Source organism: Alexandromys fortis, unplaced genomic scaffold (genome assembly GCF_014885135.2).
Source record: "Alexandromys fortis isolate MF-2015 unplaced genomic scaffold, M_Fortis_MF-2015_v1.1 scaffold_282, whole genome shotgun sequence".
Lineage (NCBI taxonomy): Eukaryota > Metazoa > Chordata > Mammalia > Rodentia > Cricetidae > Alexandromys > Alexandromys fortis.
The window spans coordinates 352,671-363,257 of NW_026068199.1; the positions used below are offsets into that span (position 1 = coordinate 352,671).

Sequence of the window (10,587 nt, forward strand, 5' to 3'; positions counted from 1 at the left end):
CTCCAACAGGTCTTTTTTTAATAAAAGCGTGGGACACTCAGGAATAATCAGCAGTCCTGTGTCCATAGTCAAATGCTTTACACAGCGAGGGGGAACTCCTCCCCTTTTTTCCCAGTATACCCCAGAATCGGACACCTGGGTGCACAGCATAAGCAAGGGGGTGGGGGGGTTTCAGTACTGTCACTGTGGCCGCTGCGTAGGCCTCTCAGGTGGGCTCGGCGCCCTTCTCCGACCCACTTCTGCTCAGCAGCTGCTTTGGGAAGTGTCTCGAGCCCAAAGTCCTGTAGGGCCACTCCTCCTCACTGAAGTCTGCATTCTGCCACTCAGGGGCTGCTCTGTCTGAGGTGCGCAGTCTCTGCAGCTGTCATCTTCTGTTGCCTCCCTATCTGTCTAATTTTTTTCCTTTACTAAGTCCTGGAGGGAGCATCTCTGCAGTCCCTCCATTCTCTGCAACTTGCTACGAATGTCTGATGCTGACTGGCCTATAAAAGACATCATTACATTGGCTTGGTGATCTGCTGCCATGGGATCAAAAGGGGTTTACATCCTGTACCCCTCCAATAGTCTTTTTAAAATCCTGCAGGACTACTATCAGACCTTTGTACTATTGCTCTTACCTTAGCCAAATTAGCAAATTAGTGGGATGCTTTGCAACCCCCCTATTTTAGACCCGCCAATCAGAATCTGGCAATAAAGACAGAGCTGCTTCCCTACCAGCTGGAGTATTGAAGTCCCATTCGGGTCAAGTCAGAGGGAAGGTGTCTCATCCTCTATCTCGTTCCGTGATTGGGTTGGCCTGCTGTCAGCTCCTGGGACATTCTTTTGAGCTTCAAAGAGAACTCACTGTTTTTCCTCTGTGGTTAGGAGCACCTGTAAAAGCTACTGACAATCATCCCAAGTGGGCTGATGGGTAACCAAAGCAGAGTCTATAAGCCCGGTCATGGCCTGAGAGTCCCAAGAGAAGGAAAGGTTATAAGTAAAGATTAGAGGAAGAAAAAGACAGTATTGTAAATTGTCCTGCTACTGAGCGAAGGGGAAATGCTTGGGAGGTCACTCTCTCCCTAGCGGACATCCTTCCTCTGTCCCAGCATAGACACTGAGTGCTGAAGTTTTCAGGGCTAGGGCCTGACCAGCGGGGCTCCTCAGGAACAAAGTGCTTCCTCTGGGGAAGGAGGAGGGAGAAGTCTGCCATGCCTGAATGCTTGCCTGGATATTGGCTGGATATCAGGAAGAACCGGAGGTGCCTGGATTTTGGGTATCTTTTGCTCCTGTACAGGAAAGAGAGAAGACAAAAAGGCTCACGGAGGGGCAGGCAGCCACTGCCTCCCCCAGCAGTGGGGCTGCTTTCGGAATCAGGGGAACTAATGATGGCCAAGGGGCTGGTGCCAGGTTCTGAATTCCTGCAGGTGGATTTTAACAAAGACAAACTGACATACAGAAACAAAAATACAAAGAGACAGACACAAACTCAAAACCAGAAGCTAGTGCTCTCACCACCACTCTGGTGTAGAACTGAAAATACACAAGAACAAAAAGACAGACATAGACTCAAAATCAGAAGCCTCGCAGCAGCAGATCTGAAAATACAGATGGAGGATCATGCCTCCCCTGGAGATTAGGGAGACCTGGTCACCCCTCCCTCCCATAAATACCTGTGAAACATCTTTCAGGGCTAGGGCAAGGAATCTCAAAACATGTCTGCTTCCTCCCTTAGCCCCATTTTAATACTGACCCTGTGCAGGTACAATTCTCAAATTACTGATTCACAATTACACAGAAACAGAAACACAATACACAAACAGACAGACATAAAAATGAGCTCGTTTCTTTATACCTCCAACTGGGTTTAGAGTGTCTGGGAGCGACTCATTTCCCAGTCAGGGAACCAAATGTTGGACTCTAGCATCCAAACACCGAGGAGACCACCTCTCACACCACAGCCAATGCAAAAGCATGAGGATTTTATTAATTCTGCATGAAGGTCCCTCAGCATTTGAAAAGCAGAGAAACCTCAAATAGCTGGTATAGGCTACTTTTAAAGGAGAAGGCCTCAGAATCAAGGTGGGTTGTTCTTTGATTAATATGATTGGCTTATTCAAAAGGGCTATTACCAATAATTGGCTGGAGAGCTGTTGCCAGATCAGATGAGGGAAGAGGTCATTTTGACTCCATTTCCCAGGGGACTGAATCAAAACATATGTATATGGGTAATTGTTCAGGAACTGAGTACGTGCATGTGTAGCTGTTAGGTCCAGGGGAGGAGGGGAAGCACTATGGCATGGAGGATGAGAGGGTTCAGAATTGTCAGTCTTAAAGTCTTACATTTTCTATTTCCATCTGGGTGTGTCCACCCACTGAAATGGTGGGGCTGATCTATGAGAGCTCACCAAGGCCAGCTGGACTGGGACTGATGGAGCATATGATCAAACAGGACTCTCTGAACATGGCTGACAATGAGTGCTGACTGAGAAGCCAAGGACAATGGCACTGGGTTTTGATTCTACTGCATGTACTGGCTTTGTGGGAGCCTAGTCTGTTTGGATGTTCACCTTCCTAGACCTGGATGGAGGGGGGAGGACCTTGGACTTCCCACAGGGCAGGGAACCCTGATTGATCTTTGGACTGGAGAGGGAGGGGGAGGCAGAGTGGGGGGGGAGGTGGAGGGAAATGGAAGGAGGGGAAGAAGTGGAAATTTTTAATAATTTTAATAAAATTGTTAATTAAAAAGTTTTTTATTTGATTTCATCTGGTTTGGATTATTATGCCAATGGAGAGACTTGTTGGGCTGGAAAAACTTTATACCCCTTATATTTAATTTCATTTCACTTGATAATTGAGAAATCTCCTGCTTTATTTCCAAAATGTGTAAATTTATTTAAAGTGCAGACAGGTTCCAAAAAACTGCCACCATTCTTTAGAAGTCTCTGTTAAGCATGCTTGTGTGCAGAGGGTCATGCATTCTTGTTCTTGGGAATAGCCTATGGATTAGTAGCTACGAGAGCATCACATACACTGGCTCCTCTGACACCTGCCCTGCCTGGGAGGGAGGAAGTGCAGCTGTCTCCTGTCTGAATGTCCTGAGTGGCTGGGCATAGGTCACATCCTGAGGTTCTTCAGATGGTATGACCTGGAGTGGGAAAGAGTAAGACGGAAGTGTATGGCTTGGAAGAACCTTCAGGGCTAGGGAGAAACAGGATGTACCTGAGTGTCCATCTTACTGCCCTTTACTTGCTTGCCCTTTACTGTCAAGTAATTCTCTTGACATCAGAGAAGAAGGTAAGATAGCTCCTACCCTCCTGAGCCTGGAGAATTTCATCTTGGTGGATGTATCTCCCAGGTGGCCTATCTCCATTGGCCTCTGTAGCACAGAAAACAGTGAGATAAAGTGTCTCTCTGTTCTGCTATAGATGTTCTCTGGACAGTTTCCACTGCATGGCCAGATTGAACTATTTTGATTTCCTTTCTACAGTTCTGGTCTCTTATTCTGACACTCTAATCCTTGCTGTCTTGCCTCCAGCCACACAGTCAAACTTCTTGGAACAGAAGCTTCTTGGGGCTGGAGAGATGGCTCAGTGGTTAAGAGCACTGGCTACTCTTGCAGAGTCCCCAGGTTCAGTTCCTACTACCCACATCACTACCTAAAATCATTTGTAATTCCAGTTCTAAGGAGTCTGCTATGATCCTCTGATCTCTGCAGCAACAGTAAGACATGGGACATACAAATATATATGTAGGCCAAACACCCTTACACATAAAATGAACTACAAAACAAAACCCCGTATGTCTGCCGCCACGCAGGGAACCCTGATTGCTCTTTGGGCTGACGAGGGAGGAGGACTTGGTTGGGGGAGGGGGAGGGAAATGGGAGCGATGGCGGGGAAGAGACAGAAATCTTTAATAAATAAATAAAATTTAAAAAAATGTTCCTGCTCAGTTTCCTTTGTCCCACTGTGTCCCCTACTAAAGTTGCTGGTCCCTTAGATATATTTATGAACTTGTCCTTGTGAATTTTCTCCTCAAAAGACACCTTTCAGAGTCCTCCATTGTAATTCACACTGGCCCTTTCTGCTCTCACCTTCTTGTTCTGCTTTGTTTTTCTGAAACAGTTTGCACCTCTGCATTTATTACCACATGGCCTAATTCTGATTGGGAGTGCGTTCTTTGTTCTAACTCTGATCCATGCAGGAAGACCCGATTAAAAAAGGGATTTCATGTCACAGCTGGGTGAGTGGAGGTAATGGGGCCATCTGGATTCATTTAGTCCTGTGATCTCTGAGTTCCCAGGAGCATGCTAACAACCAGAGAGCTGCTGAGGAGCCAGAAAGGGGCCGTGAGGGAGGAACCAGGTGGTCCCAAGAGAGTCAGGGGAGAGTGAGACCAGAGCATATAAGAAGCAGACAGTGCTCGCTGAACGGAGTGGGCAGCTGTGGATGTTGCTGAGAGCTGAGAGAGGAAAAACAGGAACTCCTGGAACCATCTGGGCCCTAATTTCTTAGCACTGTAGATCGGGGAGAGGGACCTCACCAAACTTCGCAGTTCCACACCATCCTCAAGTTGTATGTCCTCCACTGAAGCATCTGTCATAGAAGAACAAACAGAATATCTTCAGAACTGAGTCTAGGGAAGACTCAGGCCCTAGTTTCCTGCATTGCCCCAGTTGGAAAGAGAGAAAACAGGGCATGTTTTGATATCTTTGGGTTCATAGTGTGAAGTTCAGGCCAATCAGCAAAGACCCCAGAGCATCTCCACCACCCCTGCAATGCTAAGTCTTCAGATGTCTCCCTCCCTAGGACCCTCTTTATCTCACAAAGATTTTCTTCCTGGGTGTCAGCGGCTCTGTTTGATCTGTAGAGAAAGAAAATGTGAGTTGGCAGTGAGTTGTGTCAGGCAGGTGTGGGTCTATGCCCCTGACCATGAGTTACCTCTCCTGGGGGCCCCTATCTCTGGATACTAGCTCTGCAGCCCCTGCAGAAACGTGGAATTCTGTCTCTTTCTTGACTGAAAGGGAAAAAAAAAAGTGTCTGAGATAAGAGTGTAGTAAGTTCCTCACCCCAGACATTTTCAGACAAGGAAGAAAGGGGACTTTATAACACATGGATGAGTTAGCAAATGTCCCAGGACACAATGAAGTCCACAGAACAACTAAAATCCCATACATTCTGATATCAAGTGCTATCTGATCTGAGATCTGCAAGTATTTCTAAACTTCTCTCCTTGAATGGTCTACAGGGGAACCTACAATTCCCTGAGACCCAGGTCAGCCACACCCTACTTACCTTTCTTTCTGAATTGTCCCTGTTGCCTTTGTAGGAGAAGGAGGAAGATGAGGATGAATGGTAACAAGAGGAAGGCCACAGACACTCCAACCAGAGCCATTAGGCAGTTGTCCAGTCCTGAGGCACAAGTGACATCATGAGTGGAGAATGTTGGTGCTTATCTGAGCACCTATTGTGTGACAGGCCCATGCTGGATATTTAACCCGTCATCTCCCATTTCCACAGTGCTGTAACATGGACTTGTCTGTTTTCCTATCCAGTCAATTCTCCTGCCTCAGAACCTCTACATGAAACTGACAAAGCTGGGGTTTGAACCCAGGACTCTGACTCACAGCCCTGTTCTCACCACCTGAGTTGAGCCTCATGAGATGGAGGGAAGGAGGCTAAATGTGCTATCATGGCCCTGTGCCCCACCCTTTCACATGCCATTACCATTGTGGAACAGACACACTGGAGGATCAGCTTTGCGAGAGGCCTCCTCTGTCAAAAGGGGCCATAACCAAAGCCAGAACCGGAGAAAAAGCACTTAATGCTTGTGGGCAAGGCTTTTCCCCTTTGTACTTAGAGAAACAGCAGCCAGGTCAGAAAGGGAAGGACTTTTCCAAGTCAGCATCTATAGTATCTCCTGTAACAAGTCCATAACTAGCTGTTTCCCATCGGGACTCCCACCTTCCAACACAGTGTTTATTAGGCCTCTGGGGCCTAACTCCATGCAGGTGAGTAGTTTGTTCTTAGAGCCTTTGAGGTAGAATGTGGAGGTGAGTGTCTGGGTTCCCTGTTCTCCATCTTACTCTCTTCCCTCATTCTCTAGACTGAGCATAAACATCTCTCTCTGGATGTCACCTTCAAACTAAACTCTGGGATTATGGGGTCTCTGTTGAAATTGTTGTTTGCCTCCCACACTCACAAGCTGAAGTGACAAAGAAATGAGGACTTCAGTGGGTTAAGAGTAGTGACGCAGCCTGGGGATGAAGCATACTTCCTAAGAGAGGTGCCCGACACTCACCAGGTGTTGGCATGGGCTGCAATGGTGGCAGGGACTTCGATGGTGGCAGGCTGGATGCTTCAGTGGGTCCTAGGAAACAGAACAAGGAAAGGATGAGGGTTAGGTGCTAACCCAGAGATCCTGACTGTGTTAATGTCTTACATCTGCCCTGTAACCTCCCCATGATCCCCGATTCTAGATTTCAATTAATTATGAAGTGGAAATTAACTTGAGGGAATACCTCTGGTATTCACTTCCCTACTAGGGAAAGTGCCTTCTGACTAACACTTCCTATTGACCACCAAGTCAAGGGCTCTCCTAGTGTTTGGATTGTGTGTCAGTCTGACAGTTCAGGGTCACCTCACCTGAAACGATGAGCTCCACAGGGGCACTGGCATATGACAACAGGTATAGCGATGAATTTTGAGAGCCATAGCACCTGTAGCTTCCTGAGACAGCAGAGGTCACAGGACTCAGGGTGAATTCTGCCTGGTACTGCGAATCTTGGAACATTGCTTTTTGTCGCTGAGGTTGATGGACTTTTCCCTCCTTGTCCAAAATGAAAGTGTCCACAGGGTTTCTTGACCAACACAGAAGTGTCACATAGTCTCCTGGATGAGCTGTAGAGTTAAGCTTCACTGAGAGAACAGGAGTGACAGGAAAGTGTCCTAAAGAAGAGAGGGATGAAGAGAGGTTGCCTTCATGGTTCTGAGCTGAAACTGCACCTGGGTGTTCCCTGAGCATTTTTAACTCTCTCTCTTCTCTGACTGAGCATCTCTCCTGTTCCCCTGCATCTGCACCTGTTCCTGTGTTAGTTCTCTGTCTCTTGTCCCAGCCATCACCTCTCAGGCTCCCTAAGAAAGCCTATGGAGAGACTTCCATTTAAGAAATCTAATGGGTTCCTCACCTGTGATCAGAATGTCCAAGGGGTCACTGGAGGCTGACCACTCAGAAGAGAGGTTGTGTGCACCATAGCATCTGTACTGGCCACCAGTAGAGTTAGTCACAGAGCCCAGTGTGAAGATGGCAAAGGAGAGACCATCCTGAGTCCACTGGCCATGGTTCTGGGTGAAATCATTTTCCCCCACCTTGTACAAAGCAAATCTGTCATAGTTGATATCAGAGCAACACTGCAGGGTGAGACTCTTTGAAAGATCCAGGATATGGCCTTGGTGAGTCAGCAGGGTGGGCTTCTTGGACAGCCCTAAAGGAAAGATGACAAGATAAGGACTGTTGAGCAGGTTTTAACCAAAGGCACACTTATCACCTCCCTTCCTGCCCTACCCACGTCACTGCTTCTCTGCTGTGGGGCTCTGGTTTAGTAAGCAGATTATTCCTTTGGTCAACTCTCCTAGCAACATTCCAGGACTTCAAGGTCCTGGTAAAGACTTAGGGCTTCCACAAGTTTGGACAATGATGGGGATGACTCACCTAATATGTTTATTTCTAGGGGCTCACTGGTACTGACCACTACTGTGGGGTATTGTAACCATAACATCTGAATATTCCTCTGTGGACTAGGGTCACTGGAGAAATAGAGAACATGACTTGGTAGTGTGCATTAGTGTAAAGATACTGTGAGTCCAGGGAGATGGAGAACTCATCTTCCTTGATGAGAATGAACTAGTCATATCTCACAAATGAAACACACTGCAGAGTCATGTTCCCTCCTGAGGTTGCTACAGAGCCTGGTATGGATGACAGGCTGGGGTTATCTTTTTAGATTCCTAGGAGGGGAGAAAAACACCTTCTATTACATGGGCACATATAGCAAAAGTATTCCTCAGGAATAGGCTGTGGGAAGGCAATACTCCTGAGAGCAGAGCCTGACCACTGAGACCCTGACTATCCCTTCACCTGTAACCACAATCTCCAGGGTGTCACTGTGATCTGACCAGCCTGCCATGCTGTAATAGTAACATTGATATATTCCCACATGTTTTTCTGTCACAGAAGGGATGGAGAAATTGGCCTTTATTTTTAGGCTTCTTTGGGGACCTTGTGACCCAGGGCTTTGGGATTCCCTGTTTATGAAGAGTATACAATTCTGCATCCAGGATCCCCTGACACCAGATGGTCATGGCACTTTTGTAGGTAATCACAGTACCTGGCTCAGCCTTGATGGTGGGTTTGTGGAGGGTCCCTGCAAAGAAGTAGGAAAGGAGATGGTTCTGTTTGAAAGTGGCACAGAGAAGTTCACACTTGTAGGTGGTACTTCAGCTGATACTGTGTAGCGTAATATCCCATGAAGATTAACTTCTGTCCTAGATCACCTGTTAGTTTCTCTCTTGGACTCTGTATCTTGGATCCCTCTGTCTCCAGTGATCTGTGTCAATGAACTAAAGAGCCCTATCTTCTCAGATACACCACACACCAAGGCCTCCCTCAGCACCAGTATCCTCAACACTATTCTGTGGAATGTTTTTGGTTCCTCACCTGAAACCAGGAGTTCCAGTGGACCACTGGGTTCTGACCACACCAGTGGTCTGTTTCTGTCAAAGCTGTAGCATCTGAATGTCCACCTTTGGTTGGAGGTCACAGGACCCACAAAGAACAGGGCCTGGTATTGTCTATCAGAGAAGTTATACTGTGAGTCCAGTGTCCACGAGAGCTTCTGTGGTCCTTCCTTAATCAGGACAAACCTGTCATGTCGCTGCCGTGAGTCACACTGGAGGGTGACACTTCCTCCTGAGGTCACCACTGGGCTGGGCTGGGCTGACAGACTGGGTTTACTGTGTTCTCCTAAGGGAAAAAGGAATCAGTTAAAGATATCAGAAACATTTTCTTCCAGAGCTGTAAAGTACAGGGTACCCCTGAGAACAGGCTCGCTTCTTGACAGAGAAACCTGAGGATAGCAACATTTTTGTCCTCTCACCTGTCACTACCAGCTCCAAGGCGTCACTGTAGTCTGAGCATCCATCATGAGTCTGATAGCAGCATTGATAGCTCCCTGCATGGTTCTGGTCAACGTATGAGATCGAGAATTCAGCCTTGTTCTCAGGCTTTAGTAGAATCTGTGTGAACTGAGTATATCGAACTCCATCTCTGTAGATATGGAACTCTTTGGCTCCTTTCATACCCTCACACAAGAAGGTCACGTTAGTCTGCTTGGAGACCACAGTATCTGGCTGTGCTCTTAGTATAGACTTAGGCAGGGTTCCTGGAAGAAAATGAACAGCTAGAACAAAAGGCTTCCATTCTCAGATTGACCTTCCATCCAAACCCTGGATCAGCACTCAGGACTTGTTTTCCATCCTCATTTCCAAGGATTGGTTCCTGGGTATGCCAGGCATGGCATATCATGACAGCTGCATTTACTCACCTGCCATCTCTGGTGTCCCAAGGCACAGAGTCATTCCTAGAAGAGAGTTACCTGTATGATGTCTGTCCCAAACCCTGAGGTCCTTCCCCTCCACAGAACCTCCCAAGACCCTGGGTTTTCCTGATGGCACAGTGGTAGGCTTGGGGCAGGGCCATTCCCAGGTTATAGTGTATCTTCCCCATCTTCATATCTCACCCAGACAGAGCAGAGCTATGAAGGAAGACATCCTTGCATCTCTTCCCACAGGTTGCATCTGCTCTTATACACAGAACTACAGAGACCAGAGAAACAGGAAACACAAGGTGTGGCCTCTGGAGGCAGACACTCCTCCTGGCAGGGGTGGACTTCAGCAGCCTCACAATAAGGAAAACCACCCCCTAGGGCACCTAGCTTTGACTTCCACAGGATTAAGTCTAGCCCAGGAACTAGACCTGTTGCAATCAAGTCTTCCACAGATAGCATTTCTATGTCACTTTCAATGTCTGCCTCATCTGTCCTCATAATTCTCAAGTCCATATTGTAGCAGACATGTATGAATATTTCAAATAGCAATTACAAAATTTAAGTGTGTTTTTTACTTAATTTCACATTTTTACTTAAAATTCTTCCCTTTCAATATTTTTAATGTATTTTAGAATGGTGTCAATAATACCTAAACTTGCACAGAATAAAATTTATAATTCTCTTCTTCATAGACTCCTGTGCTGGGCAGAAAAGGTGCACCTCTAATTCTGGTTCTTTGCATTTTTTTTTTTTTAGGAAAGTATACATACCATTACAACTTTTAAATTGCATTGGTAAATTTTCTATTCATTCATTTGTGTGTTGTAGTGATATTTTATTTGTATTTTAATAAATAAAGCTTGATTGAGCATAAGAGAGTAAAACAGACACACTGGTCAGCCATACAGTCCAGGAAGTGGTGACATGCACCGTTAATTCCAATAGCCACACTGGCTGACCATAGAAGCCAGGCCATAGTGGTGCATGCCTTTTATTTCAGG

The 10,587-nt window shown here is 46.6% G+C and overlaps 1 protein-coding gene across 1 annotated transcript; it reads right to left on the bottom strand.

Moving 5' to 3' along the window:
* Positions 1-2,310: 2,310 nt before the first annotated feature.
* LOC126493055 (leukocyte immunoglobulin-like receptor subfamily B member 3) lies at positions 2,311-9,696 on the bottom strand. The gene is made up of 11 exons (XM_050129815.1): positions 9,584-9,696; positions 9,137-9,421; positions 8,698-9,003; positions 7,169-7,465; positions 6,627-6,929; positions 6,283-6,351; positions 5,277-5,393; positions 4,923-4,998; positions 4,808-4,845; positions 4,525-4,577; positions 2,311-3,127 (listed from the first exon to the last, which is right to left on the bottom strand). Exons 1-11 carry the CDS (start codon positions 9,615-9,617, stop codon positions 2,993-2,995), a joined length of 1,713 nt encoding a protein of 570 aa, XP_049985772.1. The 5' UTR covers positions 9,618-9,696; the 3' UTR covers positions 2,311-2,992.
* Between the last annotated feature and the right edge of the window lie 891 nt (positions 9,697-10,587).